The sequence below is a fragment of the Sciurus vulgaris genome (genome assembly GCF_902686455.1).
Source record: "Sciurus vulgaris genome assembly, chromosome: X".
NCBI classification, from domain to species: Eukaryota; Metazoa; Chordata; class Mammalia; order Rodentia; family Sciuridae; genus Sciurus; species Sciurus vulgaris.
In genome coordinates, this window is record NC_136471.1 from 111219416 (window position 1) to 111236468 (window position 17053).

The 17053-nt window shown below is 34.7% G+C and overlaps 1 protein-coding gene across 6 annotated transcripts in view; it reads left to right on the forward strand.

Moving 5' to 3' along the window:
* DMD (dystrophin) overlaps window positions 1-17053 on the forward strand; it is a 2089750-nt gene that overhangs the window by 1725817 nt on the left and 346880 nt on the right. For all 6 annotated transcript variants that reach the window (XM_079122792.1, XM_079122788.1, XM_079122791.1 and 3 more), the window contains 2 exons: window positions 10184-10304; window positions 10927-11195. In XM_079122792.1, coding sequence (XP_078978918.1) covers window positions 10184-10304; window positions 10927-11195 — 390 coding nt within the window. The remainder of the gene's footprint in view (window positions 1-10183; window positions 10305-10926; window positions 11196-17053) is intronic.

Here is a 17053-nt window from a genome sequence, read left to right on the forward strand (position 1 = left end):
GAAATTATTTATTGAGTGTCTATGGCAGGGGCTGAGGATATAGTAGTAAACAAAACTAGTTCCTGCACCCATGGGTGTTCAATTTTAGTCAGGGATATGCACTGTAAACCAATAAGTTAATATATAAAATAATGCCAGATAGTAGTAAGTGCTATGAAGAAAAAATAAATGAAGACAGAACAGAGAAATACTGGGGGAGTATTGACCTATCTGAGAAGTTCACATTTGGGCAGAGATCCGTATGAGTGAGTGAGCCAAGCAAAGACCTTTGGTGAAGAGCATGCTAGGCAGAATGTGCAGCAAATTCAAAAACCCAAGTACAAGAACAGATTAGGAGTATCAAGGAAAAATAAGATGGGCAGTATTCCTCAAGGGAAATAAGAACAGGAGACTAGAGAAAGAGAGAGACAGATAGACAGACAAAGGCCAGATAATTAAAGGTCTTGTAGGCGTTAGTTTGGAGGTGGATTTTATTGTGTGTGTGGTGAGACATCACTGGAGGGTTCTCAGCAGGGATGGTGTAACATGACTTATTGTGTTTAGGAGTTGATAGAGAATTGACCAGAAGGGGCAAAACTGAAAGCACAAAGTTGGGAGGGTGGCAAAGTCATCTAGGAAGGAAATGACAATGACTTGGACCAGAATGGAAATGATGGATATGATGAAAAATTATTTGACCCAAGATATAGTTTGAAGGTCAAGGAGATAATTCTTAAGATAGATGGGATGTGGAGTGCAAGAGAAAAAGAAAAGTCAAAGGTAGCTCTGAGGCCTATAGTTTGCATAACTAGGGAACTGTTAGTGCCATTTATAGATATGAGAAAAACTTGGAAATGATCATGTTTGAAGATATGTACTTGGAGCAAATCAAGGGTTCTGCTTTTGGATTATGTTGATAGACAAGACAAATGGTGTGGTACTTACACTTCACATTCCCAAATTTTGGCTGAGCCTCTCAAGAATGGAAATAAATTAATTTGTCCTTGGGTTTTCTATTAATTCATTCATTTGTACTATCACTTCACAAGGAATTTCCAAATTTTAGGATTTAGGCTAAATGACCTAAGACCTAATTCTCTAAATGGCTTTGGGGACAGATCGAATTTTCCTCAGTGGTTCTTTAAGGTCAGTTCAGAACTTAACAACTTTGTTATCAGTAGGAAGTGACTTTCCCAGTGGTTGTTGGAAACAGCCCAGCCTTAGGACTGAGAGTCAAACAGCTGTTCAAAATGCTGTGTGGGCACTAAATTATTCTTTCAAAGTATCACAGACCTGGAAGCAGCCTGGGCTCTATTCTAGCCTGTGCCCTTGATCTCAGAGAACATAACTTTTATCTTAAAAGACTTCCAGAAAACTAAATTTTAACAAGGACTTTGTTAAACACATTCTTCCACCAAACACATAAAAATGTTTTCTTATTGAGTATAATTGGATTTTTAAAAATTAATTGCAGGCTTGAAATATGTCCATTCTTCAACTCTGCTTCAAATTGATTAATCTCATTTAAGAATTAATTCTGTTGTTCATGTCTTTGACAATCTGAAACAATGGCTACATGTTCCTCATACTGCAATCCCTTATCTTCACTTTTACTAAGTAGTGGACTAAAAAAAATAAGATGGAAACTTTGTATCGTCTTATTTAAAGATGACTATGTAGTCAAACTCATAAAGTAGAAAATAGAAAGATGGTTGCTAGATGTTGGGGAAAATTGTTGGTAAATGATTATAACGTTTCAGTTGTAGAAGAAGAAGAAATTCTAGAGGTCTGCTGTACAGCATAGAGCTTATAGTTAACAATACTGATGTTGGCACTTAAAATTTCATAAGAAGGTAGATCTCATTTTAAGCACTATTGCAATTGTTTAAAAGATGATTTTGACTTCTTTTGCCCATTTTCACAATGTCTCTAAGGTAGCTATCCCAGATGAATATGGAAAGCTTAGTCTTTTGGGTTTTTGTCCTATTGCCTCTTCCTTCATATTTCTTTATCTCATGAACCCTTATAAATTGATTTAGATTCTTAGAAGCAATATTCTTGTCACCCTGTCACGTAACCTCATTTTGAGATCATTTTCCTTTTCCAAAATCTTGATTTTGAATTAATCAGGCATTGTTGGTCCCCAAGTTAGCATTTGGCAAAAATGTATTTGACACTCCATAAATATGGTTGCTCTTTAAATAAGGAAGATCATTATGGTGACAGAATTGTGTTCAACAACTCTCTTACCAGACACAAACCCAATATAGGTTGCATATAGATGAAGTAGAAATAATAAGGGAACCAGAATGATACTATAGGATGACAAAACTATTAAATACTGATCAAATTACAGATATGACTATGTTAATGTCCTTGCCTATTCATGTTCAGTGGCCATTTTTTTTGAATGAATGGAACTATTGGTTCACTCTAAATTTTAGGGTCCATCTAATGTTCTTTTACCTAGCTAATATTTCAAGGCAAATAAAAAGCCCCAACCAATAGATCAAACCATGGGACTTGTGAGTATTTGGACATAAACATCTCCTTTAAGAAACTACTGGGTTGAAGAAGACAGAGTTAATTAGGCCACCTTTTAAGGAAATTCCAGGCAATAACTCAAAGGTTATACTCAACTTTATATAGGTAAGCCCAGAATAAGAGCTATTTTTCCCAATGGGCAAACTTTTTTTTTTTTCTCTAATGATTCACAAGACAAGATTTTCATCTGAAAGCCTGATTTTGCTTCTAAATAAACCTGGCCTATCTATAACACATTCAGTTTTCTAACTGAATATTTAGATTTTTTATTCAAGAATATTTATGGAGAATCTACTATGTGCCAAGCTCTGGCTCTGATTTTTGTCATTAGTAATGTTGTGCAGCAGAAACCATTTCAAGCTACTACTTTATTAACAGGTCTCTGACCAATTAATGATCTAAATATGTTGACTATAGAGTTTTAGAACTGGATATTCAAACTTGGAAAAGGTGGTTAAAAAGTTTGACATTTTACAAATTAAAGTGCAAAGGCTCAAGGAGATTTGATGACCTTTTCAAGATCACTGTGGCCAGGTTCTGGCCCAGGCTGGACTTGGACTTCAGGGCTCTTGCCACTCAGGACTGTATTCTTTTCACCACTCCATCCTGGCTTGCAAGATGGTTCTGTCAAGTTCTGTTTCTGAATATGGAAATCATATACAGTCATTCCATCAGTTTTCATTCTAATTAATATAAATAGAACTTTGCCACTTCAATTGGATTATAGGTAAAAATGATTGAAATACATCTGTGTTTTGAAAAGCAAGGGTTTTTATTCGCACCCTTCATAATAGGATCCTGTATCCCCTGTCTCTAGGTGAAAGCAAGATTGCTTTTCTCCCTCTAATGTCAGTACCTGGGCCTAGAGTGCTCATCCTGTCCCTGTCTAATTGAGATACCTTAAATAAGTCAATACCTCACCCTTCATCCTTTCCACACGTGATTCTGAGATACTTCTATTTATGTCATTATTAGGTATTTTGGGTGATATTTACCTTTTTTATTTTCTAGAAGCAGGTAGGGCAGAAAAAAAATCAATGCCTTGATTCTTCTTTATTACTTTTAGGTATTTTTACAGTTTCTGATTTGCTTCATGGCCATTAGATATTTCTACTTGCATGGTTTTCAAATTACTATGATTCAAGAAGGTTTGGTTTGGTTTGGTTCTATTTTGCTATCAGATTGCTTAGAAATTTCAACATTTGGATTGAAAGTATTCAATGAATTAATGGTCTTATTAAATCCTAACTTATCCATACCCCAATTTTCCTTAGTGAAACTTCATAATATAAAAACCACACCAAAAATGTACATACTTAGCCAAGTGATTGACTCGTTAAAGATAAATATCAAGTCCTTAAATCTTCTCTACCTTATACATAATTGATTTAAAATAAATATTTTTGAATGAATTAATTAATCAGCAGTCACCCATTTGTCTAGTGTTTGTAATATGTAAGTACTATCCATCTAATAATTTAACCTTCAAAATAAATTGATTTACTTTGGGATTTACCATTGCCATAGCATTATAAGGGCATGCTTCATATAAGTTTTTTTTAACCTTAGGAGGCTCAAGAATGTCAGGTATTGTGGCCCACACCTGTAATCCTAGCAAATCAAGAGGCAGAGGCAGGAGGATCATAAGTCCAAGGCCAGCCTCAGCAATTTAGCAAGACCTGTCTCAAAGATTAAAAAGGGCTGGGGATATAGCTGAGTGGTAAAATACCCCTAGGCTCAATTCCCAGTATGAAAAAAAAAGCTCAAGAAAAAAACATTAATTCAGTATGCCTAATTTTTTTCTCATTAGTACAGCAGAATATTATTTTATTTTACATGGGTGCTATAAATATTTAGTAATTGCTTCTAATTCCTCCATGTAGCTATTTTGAACCCTTTGGTCAGCCTTGGAAAAGTGAAAATCAAGGTACGAAGATGATATTTTAAAGAAAATAATTTGATCTGTTCAAGATATTCAGAAAGTAATTATCTTAACGTTTGAATACTGATATCTAAATGTTGTAGATATGTTCTGGGTATGGGAGAAGGTCTCCATATCCTATATCTGATACCATTTCACATCATAATATGAATGAACTGAGTTGTCTGATAAAATATTAACCACAACCTAAAAGAGAAATTCAATGTTGTATATGAACATGTATTTTCCCAAACCTCATTCAACATAGTCTTTCTTTGAGAAACCAGGTGCTTATTATTTTAAAAAAACCAAGGTTTTTTGCATTGAATGTTCATATTTTTATTTAAAATTGTCTCCAGTTTCCATCCTCTTAAAATGCAATAAGCTGTATTAGAGCATGTAGTTTATGCTAAGTTATTAGATACTGAAATTTTGATCTTCCACTCTTGTAAAGCAGGATCTTTTTCTTAACTATATCGACCTATCTCTCTTGAACTCCATGCTACAAGGTCCACTGATAGCCATTGCCTAAAGTAGTGTTTGGTACATAATAGGTGCTCAAAATTTGCTAACTGAATAGATGGAGGATCTTTAATATAACCATGTTTAATATGATACATTGCAGCTTATAATTTTTCCACATAATCATATACATTTCAATATTTTTCCTCTCATTTTCTAGAACTGTTTCTTCCCTTTTTTCTGTTTTTTTAACCCTTTTTAAATTTAACCTAAATTGAAATAAATTCTGAAGATACAGTCATATAACCTTCTCTTCCATCTATTTTCTTTTCTTAATTTCCAGCAATGATGTGAAAATAATGGTGCTTGTGTCTTTGTAATGACAGAAATTCCCTTGTCTTTTTGTTAAACTCATTTTAATCCTCAATGACTCATATTTAAGAAATGAACTGTGCAGCTGTAGTGGAACTAAGTCCTTGGCAACAACTCCAGGGGCAAACAAGTGGTCTCTCACAATGGATGGCCCTTAGCCTCAAATTATTTAATGTTCAGTTTTAACAGTGGAATTGCATCAAATAGTATCTTGGACATTTTAAGTTTGATGAGACCTTTAAGATGCATTTCCTTATTTTATAGACCTTTCCCCAACAGTTATCTCTACTTTCTCCTATCCAGTTCCTTAATAGATTCTCTTCTATTTGCATGACCAACTATCTTGGTTTCCTGGGGACTCTCCAATTCTCCTGGAACTGATCTGGTTTTAACATTGAAGTTTCACATCCTGAAAAACTCAGTGCTAGGAAAACCAAGAGTATTGTTTACCCTATTGCTAGCTTCCCTCTTTCATTCTAAGTTCAAATCTTTCTTATTCTCAAAAGAACATTCTTCCCTTTCTTATCCTCTGTCTTCTTGTCCTATTGTCCTCTTTTTCTTCTCAGAAAAAAATAAGATAGTTTTCACTGTAAATACCTACTCCCTCTTCCTCCTCTCCTTCCTTGACTAATTCTATTTCTTAGACTATTACCCTCCATAAAACTGCTCTTACCAAGTTCAATGAATACTTTTCAGTGCAGATCTGGCTTTACCTCTGTGTATCATGATTACTCACTCTTGATTTCCTTTATCTTCTTCCAAACTGTCACTCTTCAACAGTTCTATTCTCCTCATTTACCCCACACTCTCCACCTTTCCATTACTTTTTCATCTCTCATGAGCTCCTGTTTTTCTCTCTACTCATTAAATGTTGATATATAGGCACTCAGTATATATTATCTGAATGAGAGAATGACTCTTGAATCTCCTTTTCTTCTCTCCAGTGACTTTATTATTTCCTTGTGGAAGGAATCTTTTCTCTCCAAGTTGAACATATTGTGTCCCCTTACTCTGTTTCCTATACAGAATCCTCCCTATCTTACTGTTGAGCTTTTATATTAGTCTTTATTAATTTTATCCTGAATGCACATGAGATATCCTGTATTAGAGCCAAATTTCTTTTAAATACCTTATAGTAAATATTGTTTCCCTCCTGTCCTCTGCCCAAATACTTGACCCTATGGCAACGTGATGAATGTTGATTCAAGGTTTCCTATTTTAGTGGCTGAATAGACCACAAACAAGAGATCAGGAAATTTTATATTTCTCTATTTATAAAGGAGAAGGAGGTAGATGTCCTTTTCTCTTCCTGAAATATTCTCCTTGGAAGCATATTGGGCCTGAGTCCACCTCCAACTTCTCAAGGAGCCAGCTAGCTGCCCAGTGTGTTTCAGATTTCTCAGTCTAGAAATGTCTCCGAGGTCTAGGCTTCATATTTTTTGAAGTGTGATTACCAAGATAGATAGCCACTTCAATCTTGCAGAAAACTTGGAGTTTAGCCAGGGAACCTACTCTGGGGTGTGATCACTTGGCCTTCTTGGATCAAAGAAATTTGAGAAATTAACTAGATAAATGGTTACAGATCTAATTCACATTGTATGGGAAAGTTCTCAGGAGGCTAGAGCCTTTTATAGGAAAGTTTATTTTCTCTTACTATGCCTAACTGTACCTACTGTTTATACATCTGCTCAATATAAAAACTAGAAGTCGTCCTTTTTTCTTCCTCTCACTTCTCTGCAGCATCTATCTACTCACCAAATCCCCATACCTCTACTTTCTAAACATTTCCCCATTATCTCCCTGTCTTTTTCCCCTTGGTACCCATGCCCTGGTCACATCTTCATATTCTATCACTGAATTCTTGCAATTGCCTCTGATTGTCTCTCTGAATCCATGTCTGCCCTTCTCAAATATACAATCTGTATAGTAGTACTCCATTATCTTTGGGAAATATTGTGTTCCAAGATCCTCAGTGAATACATGAAAGCTAACTCTATATATACCATGTACTTTCCTATGTGTGCACGCTTATGACAAAGTTTAACTTATGAACTAGGCACAGTAAGAGAGTAACAAAATAACTGACTGTAGAACTTAACTACTTCAGCATGACTTTTTAAAATGTTCCTTAAGTTGAAATTGTTCACCTTTTCACTTAAAGGAAGCACTTTACAACTTTTTTTGGCATATGAAATTGCTAGTTTTATTATTGTTGCTCTTTTACGCCATTAATAAGTAAAATAAGGCTTATTTGAACCCAAGCACTGTGAAATCATGTCAGTCATTGTGGAAACTGAGACAACTAAGTGACTAACAGGCAAGTAATGTATACAACATGGATACCCTGGACAAAGGGATGATTCACATCACAGGGAGGATAAAATAGAACTGCATAGTATTTCATCATGCTACTGAGAACAGTGTACATTTAAAACTTATGAATTATTTGTTTCTGTAATTTTTCATTTACCCTTTTCAGACTGTGGTTGACCATGGGTAACTGAAACTATGAAAAGTGAAACCATGGGTAAAGGGGTACTACTGTATTTATTTCAGGAAGATCTATTGAAATATTCATATACCTGTGCCATGTAACTTTTAATTCCTTTCAAGGGATCCCAATTACCTATACCACAGCACCTAAGCTTTTAACAGGCCCTGTATGGGCTATACTTCATAGAGAGACTGAGCTTCAAATTCTGCCTTAAAGATCTAATATACTTCCAGATAATGACAGTGCCTTGCTTCATCTCGGGGCATGTTCTCTCCTTGTTCCTTATGTTCTAGAAACATGAGAATGCTTAAAGAGCTTGGTACATGCTATAAATTTTTATGTTTGCTATCTCTCTGTACTAGCACTTTCCTCTTCTTGGAATGTCCTATAACCCATTCTTCCCTAACTAACTCATGTCCATGTTTTAGAATTATGTGCAATTACTGTCATCTCTGGGATGCTTTTCTGAGATTGTACACACCAGTAGCACTTTCTACACTGTATTGCAGTGATTTATGTTTTACTCTTCCATTATATATGTTAAGTTCCTAAATGGGAGGAACTGTTTTGCATTCGACTTTGTGTTTCCAGTCTCTAATACAACTACTGATATACCATAGTTCGACAAAGATAGCCATTTTGATTTTATAGTTCACAATAGCAGTATCAGTTGCCTCCTGTCAAGTCCAGCTGAAAAAGCTAGGCAAAATGATGATTTTATTGAAGTTGGGAAAATTAAACATGTAAAAAAATACAGGAACACAAGAAGTATATATATATATATATATACACACACACACACATATGGATGCATAAACAAACACATGCCCGTCACAAGTGAAATATTAGAGATAGAATCAGCCTTCTATGCAAGCAGAGTAAATAATCCACCTAACCAGTAGGATTTCAAGGACACAAGAATATCCCACAACACAGAAATTACTTCCTATACACAGGCTGAATCCTAATATTCCACTTTGTGCAACTCCATTATTTTGGTTCAAATACCTTGCCTCTCTCAATTGAATTGTAAATAACTATGGAAGATGAATCATTTTGCAAAGTATGAGACTCAGGATCCTTTTGAATGATGGGCATCATGAAGATTGTATTGATAAACATTTATCATAATGGTATATCTGAAGTTTAAAGGAGTATGCTACTGAGTTTTTTCCCTACAGACAGAACAGGGCTCAAATTCAGTAGTAAACATTGCTAAAAATAAGGCAGGTTTGAAAAAACAAATATATGCATATTGAAGCCCTAGGTCAGGGCAATTATTGCTGTTTTTTTTTTTTTACATAGATACATTACCATTTATGCAATACTTAATACTCTATTAACACCTTCACTTCTGAGATACAGAATCTGGATAATTTTCTTTAATGGTTTTAGAGTATTTGTTAGTTTAATCTAGTCTCACAGTATGCAACACTATCCTCTTAGTACTAGATTATATATGCACTTAGAATTTTCACTCTGCTTCTAGTATGTTAGGTTTCTGTGTTTTGTTGTTGTTGCTGTTTGGGGTTTGCTTGTTTGTTTGGGGGAGGTCCATGCTGGGGACTAAATCTAGGGCCTTTGCATACTACATAAGCACTCCACCACTGAGCTACACCTTCAGCCACATAGTTTTCTTTTTTGTTTTAGTAACTACTTGAGGGCAGAAACTATGCATTTACTTTTTTCTCTTAATCCCCTGTATCAAGAAAAATTATAGATTTTTATTAAAATCAATAATTAGCCTACATGACCTCAAGACACTTAAGTCTATTCATTTATAGAAGCTTCTTCTCACAATTACTACATCCACAATAGCTCAGAACATTTCTACTTCTCAGAGCAGTCACAATGAATAATGCAATGGGTATATTTTGAAAGTACTGACAGTTTCACTTAGCTTACTTCCAGTACACTATTTTAGTCACTGTCAGACATTTTGACAGAATTAACTGGTCATTATCAATTGGATTCATTGTATACTTCAGTAAAGCCCTAGTACCTCCAAATGGTATTCCAGCTTCCCATTCTGCTCTGAATGTCTATTATTTTGGGTGTGTTTAAATCCTCATTAGCCATATTTGCATTTTGCAATAAATACCTTGCAACTTTAGCTCTAGATTTTAAGTTTGACAGTTAGGTTATGTAAACCAAGTGCTCTTATCTTAATAAGAGGGCATCAACTATCTTGAAAGCTCTCCCTTCTTCCCAGAATAGTTTAACAAACACATTGGTTTCCTCATTAACAGGAAGACCCATAACCTTCTTTGTTGCTTTATGACTATCAGTTTACAAATAAAGAAGATAGAAATTGACCTGGGAGTTTCATAAACAAGTTCTGAGCACCCAGGATTAATTTTGAGAAGAATGCCACAAGCCAAATAAGCATTTCTTTTCATCTCATTTCACAGGCCTTCAAGAGGGAATTGAAAACTAAAGAACCTGTAATCATGAGCACTCTTGAGACTGTACGAATATTTCTGACAGAGCAGCCTTTGGAAGGACTAGAGAAACTCTACCAGGAGCCTAGAGGTAATTGAATGTGGAACTGTAATAACATATTGATAGAAGGATCAGTGGTGACAGAGTGGCCCATCCATTCTTGCTGCCAGGGTCTGGATAACTCTTGTATTTTCCAGTTAAACAGAATCAATTCAAATTAAACATAGATGTTGAAAAAGAATAAGGAATCATAAACCACCATGCATAAATCTGTTTGTGAACCCATAAATAAACATTAACAGGGATTAGCAATCCATTATTGGAACAGTTAGAAAATAATAAACAAAAGAGTTTATCTGTGAGAATGAATTCTGTTGTTTCAAACACTACAAGCCAATTTTCAATTTAAGAGCCTGACTGAAGAAAATTAGAGCTTGTGGTATGCATCCTAAGATTTTTCCCCTCACTAGCTTAAAAGAATCTGGATTATCTGATTGATATAAGATAGAACAGATTCACTGAGGAAGACAGACTTTAGATGTTTCTGGACTCTATCAAAACTTATGCCAAAGTGTAAAATAGCCATTAATCAGTAGGTTGGCCTCTTGTTAAACTGTACTCTCTTTTTTTTCTTCCAGTCTGACCTTTTCAACAATGTTTTGTTTAAAAAAAAATGAATGTGGTCTAAAACCTTGTTGCATTGCCAATTTAGAGCTGCCTCCTGAGGAGAGAGCCCAGAATGTCACTCGGCTCCTACGAAAGCAGGCTGAGGAGGTCAACACTGAGTGGGAAAAATTGAACCTGCACTCTGCTGATTGGCAGAGGAAAATAGATGAGGCCCTTGAAAGACTGCAGGAACTTCAGGAAGCTACAGATGAGTTGGATCTCAAGTTGCGCCAAGCCGAGGTGATCAAGGGATCCTGGCAGCCCGTGGGCGATCTCCTCATTGACTCTCTCCAAGATCACCTCGAAAAAGTCAAGGTACCAGCTCCTACTTTGCTCCAGAGTCCTTTGAGAGACCCAGAAAAGGTTCTAATGTAAACTTGAGTGCAGTGTTTTCATCCCACAAAGTTAAAAATAGAGCTCTTAAGCAATGGAAATGATCCATCTTTCACCATTCTATTACATAGTACTTTCTCCCAGAAAAGATGGCAATGTAATCATCTATCTTCAGTGATATAAAGTGAAATATTAAAAAGTTACAGGGCCAAACAGTAATTTTGATTTTGCCATTAGGAAATTAATGTAACTGTACTAAAGTAGTGTGATGTATGTGTTGTGTGTGTGTGTTCTTTGTGTTACTTAGTATCAGAATAGAAAAAAATGAGCACTAGTCAAGATCCAGGAGTCCAGGATTTGGTCTTTTTGCTAACCAGGTTATATGAAGTGGGTAATGTATGATACTATGAAATTAAACCTTCAATGCCACCCTACCCTTGGAAGGCAGTGTATGTAATTCAATTGCTAGTTACCCCAGCCCACCGTGGACATGAGGAAAAAAATACATATGTGGAATACTACTATTCAAAGGTAAATTCACTCTGGCACAAAGATAGTAAATGTATTTGTAAGGAAATAATGTATATTTATAAGAATCATTTTGAAATCAGGAGCATGAAGCATTTTGTTTACTTATCTAATTTCAAACCATAAAACGTCCTTCTAGAATCGAATTCAAAAGAAGTCAAATTTTCTCATGTACTTGGCATGGCATATTTGTTAACAGCCTCTTCATAGAAGTTCTTTTTTTTTTTTTTTTTTTTCTGTACTGGGGATTAAACCTAAGGGGACTTAACCACTGAGCCATGTTCCCCGCCCTTCTTTATATTTTTTTAGAGACAGCATCACACTAAGTTGCTTTAGGGCCTGACTTTGACCTTGAAATCCCTCCTGCCTCAGCCTTCCAAGCCTCTGGGATTACAGGCATGTGCCACTGTGACCTGCATGGAAGTTCTTTTCTTTTTTGCTTTCTTGGCACTATTCAGTCCACATTCTTTTCCTTCCTTTATTTTCCTAAATTCGTAACTTCAACCTACCTTTAAATATTGATGTACCAAGATTCTAACCTTAGTCCAATGATTTTTTGATTTTTTTGTGTTTTTTTAATTGTTTAAACGTTCCCAGTTTGAAATAGAATGGATAGTGACAAATCTAAATCTCTAGTCTGAATCTTTCTTCTGATCTCCTAACCCATATTAATTAGTATCACATATTTAACTAGTCTAAAACCAAGTTCATTTGTTCTCCTGTTTTTCCATTCCCCAATTGCTACTCCCTTCTACCTGCCTTTCTCCTGTGTTTCCTATTTTAGCTAATGAATCATAATCTAGCAAATTTTCCAGTGTAGAAACTCCAGGTTCATCCTTAACCTCTTGTACATTTTCACTGCCTGCATGCAATTTCTTGTTGTACCTCAAAGTATCTCTTCTACTTCCTCTCCTTTTTTCATCAAATGCCTTGTTCTAATCCCCAGTATCTTTTTACTTACATGATAACAGAATGCATGTTTAAATCACATTCTTCCATGCAACTGTCATATTAGAAATATTGCATTTTTAATAACTGGTAAGTGAGTGAACAGTTTCTTTACTGGTATTTCTAAATTATCCAGTCTTTTTTCAAGTCCAATCCATACTCTTTGCATGAGAGTGCCTGCCTAGAGAATGAAGTCCAGACATAAAGAGGGTAAGTGTCCCTTTTCCTCCTGGCTTTGGCTTCATTTCTCAATTGAACCTCCTATCCTCCAAGCCATTTAATACACTCTGCCCACACCACCATCCCTTTTAATCAAACATCTCGTCTTTTTTCAAAACTGCCCCCATTCTCTGTGTAGATGACCCCACCTTATCTGCCTAGGTAACTCTTACTCAACCCTCAAGGTCCAATGTAGATGTTGCCTGTCTTTCTAGTCTTCCATGAATGTCTACACCTGCCAACTTCCACTAACCAGAAGAAACTGCTCTTAATTTGGTGCTTTTGTAGATCATCAAACATGCTTAAATTGTCACACTTATATTTCACAAATATTACAGCATCTTATATTTTTTTCTCCCAAAGAAAATAAGGTTCCTAAAAGGAAGGATCATAGCATACATCTTTAACTTCCTGGTGCCAGGAACATATGAGAAATCTCATTTGATATCTTCATTCACTCATTTAAGAACAGTTTTCATGTCACTATACAGTGTGTTTGACATGTAGTTGTAAAAGAAGCAGTCTTGGTCTGTGCTCTTATGAAGCCTATAGTCTAATATTGAATTAATGACTTCATTAAAATAGTAGGTGAAGATTTGAAAAGAAAAGCTTAAACATTTGGTTACTTCTAACATCCCCATACCCCAACATTCTATAATCCCACATCTAAAATTTTTAATAGTGGGGTTCATTGCAACATATTTATACATGCACATAAAATAATTTGATTGATTTCATTTCCTAGTAACTTCCTTCTTCCCTCCCCTGGCGCCCTTGCTCTACTGCAATGGTCTCCCTTCTACTTTCATGAGATTGCCCACATACTTTTTCTTTTTTTCTCTCTAAAGTCCACATATGAAAGAAAATATATAACCCTTGACTTTGAGTCTGGCTTATTTTACTTAACATAACATGTTCTCTGATTCCATTCATTTTCCTGCAAATGATATAATTTTTTTCATCTTTATAAGCTGAGCAAAACTCCTTTGTGTATATACACCACATTTTCTTTATCCATTCATCTGTTCATGGGCACCTGGACTGGTTCTGTAACTTGGCTATTGTGAGTTGTGCTACTATAAATATGACCCCATGTCTAACATTTAAAGCAATAGTTAAGGTCACTATCTGCCTGAAAATTAAGATAATGTTTTAAGATATATTACCTTGTATTTGTTCAGCATTAAATATAGTACTTTTATACAAAAATATAGGAGCTAATTTTTAAAGTCTTCCCAAAAATGAGAAATAAGTTTGGGAAAATATCCTAAAGAAACTAAATTAGTTAATATTTATCAATCCAGCTGTTGAGTATATAGGCTCTATAGCAGGCAAAAGGGATTCTTTTTTAGCCATTTCTATTATATCAGGAACATGTATAAGATACAGAGTATAAATGGAGAATATAGACAGCATGATTAATAATCAAATAACCAAAAGTGAAAAAGTTCAAATATTAATTGAACTTCATGCAATACTTTTTGTAGTATTTATTTCCCTATCTTATCTGTTCTTGATCTTAAGACAAACTACATTTCACATACCCTAATTGGTAAGACTCTCATTCTAATCCCAATAATGACAATACATTTAAATATTTACTATACCTTTCAAAAAGAGCCTATATGTACCAACACATATATCTTTCTCAGAAATAGATCTTAAATCACAGTACTTATGTAAATATTTATGTACTGGTGATAATAAATATGACTGTTTCCATTTCTAAACCAGTATTGTATAAGCATTTATGCATGTTTTAAATATATGGATTACATGAATTCATATATATTTATTTCCCTTTAGTAGCTCTTCAATTTTGCAGTGGAAATAAAATATTTTTCTGTATTGCATCTTATTAATACCAGGAATTAATCTCTGAAGTTTTGTAAGTGGTAGTTTACACCACCAACTTAAACTTATTAATTAAAATTTATTTCAAGAAAAAAGTAGAAGCATGCTTTAAACTACTATTCCCATTTCTTTTTATATTTAGCTGTTTAAGCCCTTGGAGGCCTCATGCTGTAGGGAACTCCCAACTGATAGCTAGGCAGCAAGCCAGAAGAAAATATCAGTTCATCACCCCAAGTGACTCTGTCATAATACCTCTCTCCATTCTGAACATCTGTGTTTAAAAAATTGTTATTCAAGCGAATACAGAATATCTGTTTCTGTGGGATTTAGCGTTATATCATTTCATTAACAAATGTGCCTTTTGGATTTGGACAATATATAAAATAACAACAAAGTCCCTAGACTCTGAAAATACATTATTGCTGGCTGATCATCTTCAGAGCAGTAAATATGATAAATCAAGAGAAAGAAACATAATATTATTATTGAATGTTTAGCTCACTAGGAGAATCTCAGCCTTCCAAATATAGCTTCCATAGGAATAACCACTAGAATAAAATTTTAAATTTAAATGCCTATTTTGAAATTCATAATTTATATTGCTTATCAAATATTTTAAGGATAGAATTATGATTCCTCACTTTACTGGCAATAACATCAATGTTTATTTGACTATACAAATATTCTGCTTTCCTTGTAACAAGAATGAACTCTGAATCACGAGGTGCTCTGCATATCTATACAATATAAAAAAAATGCCTCTTTCTTTCTTTCTTTCTTTCTTTCTTTCTTTTGTTTTTGTTTTGGTGCAGGGGATTGAATGCAGGGCCTTGGACAGGCTAAGCACGATGTGCTCTACCACTAAACTACACTCCCAGCCTTTGTTTTTTAGAAACAGGGCCTTGTTATGTTGCCCAGACTGGCCTTATACTCCTGGGCCAAGTGATCCTCCTGCCTCAAACTCCCAAGTTGTTGGCACTAACAAAGTAGAATAACTTTTGCAACTGATATTTTTGTCCTTATCAACAATACCAATGTAAAAAAAGTTTGTAGGTTATTGTTCTTTTTCATGTTCTAATTGACTGTTGTTTTTCCACACAGAAAGTGGTACATCATTCTTGAGCCAGGGATGTTTCACGACCCTTGTTTTACTTGATGATTTTGTTTATTTATTAATTCATTCATTCACTCACCCACAGCTTCAAGCATGTTAAACTTATGCTCTAACACTAAGCTAAACCTCCAGCCGTGACATTAGACACAGTTTTTCACACACCATAGTTAAACTCTACCAGGCTTTCATATTGAAATATGCAAATTTGTCACATCTTTTAATTAGGCATTTTGTATTTTTTATCACTTTTAACATACAGTTCTTACTGCAAAAAGTCAAGGGGAGAAATTCTGTGAGTTTCCCTATGAAGTTCTTTTAGTGAAATATTTTGATTAGACCTTTTTGACATTCTAATTAAGTTTAATTTGATAATGTGTGCGGTCAACCAAGGACTATGATGAAGCCACCATGCTATTGTTATTTATGGTCAATATTCACATCAAAAATTTTAAGAAGGAAACTAGTAAATGCATCTTTTTGGGCCTACCATACTGAGTCCCTGTGGCTTGGTTTATTTGAGAAATTTGTCAAAGAAATACTATCTCAGAATTTGACATTGAGAAAACCAAATCTGTTTCCTCTGGACAGATAAGGTGAACTATGATGTAATGTATTAGAATTTCATCTTCACTTTGGCAACTCTGTCATCCCTTACTGCTTTTCTCTTCTTAACCCCATTTCTAAATTTTTATTTTCATATTTTATTAATTCTGTTACATTTCTCATTCATATGAGCCCACCTGAAATCCTTCTTATATGTGAATATTATAAAGAAAATTTATCTTACTTTTTTTACTGAGCTAGAGGATACATGGATAAGCAAAACCACCACAAACAGGGCAACCCTAAAAAGATTCAAAATATATAAACTCTCGACTCTAAATAAAGGAATGGTATCTTTACAATGAAGTGTACTGCCTAGAGTAGGAATAAGAAAAATTAATATTATGCTCATTGTTATAAACTGCAGATCTTTTGCTGAATGGAGTCTTTTGTTGTCCTTGTTCTTGTTCTAGTAGAAATGTTATGTGAATTAGGCCTTTGATGGGAAAAAACAAACAAATCAAAAAGATGTAATCCCTCATAAATCTGAGTTATATATGGCCTTACTGCCTATCATACAGAGGACGCAGGGTTTTTTCTAGTTTTCAAAGCATGCAGTTGTGTTGTTTAAAAG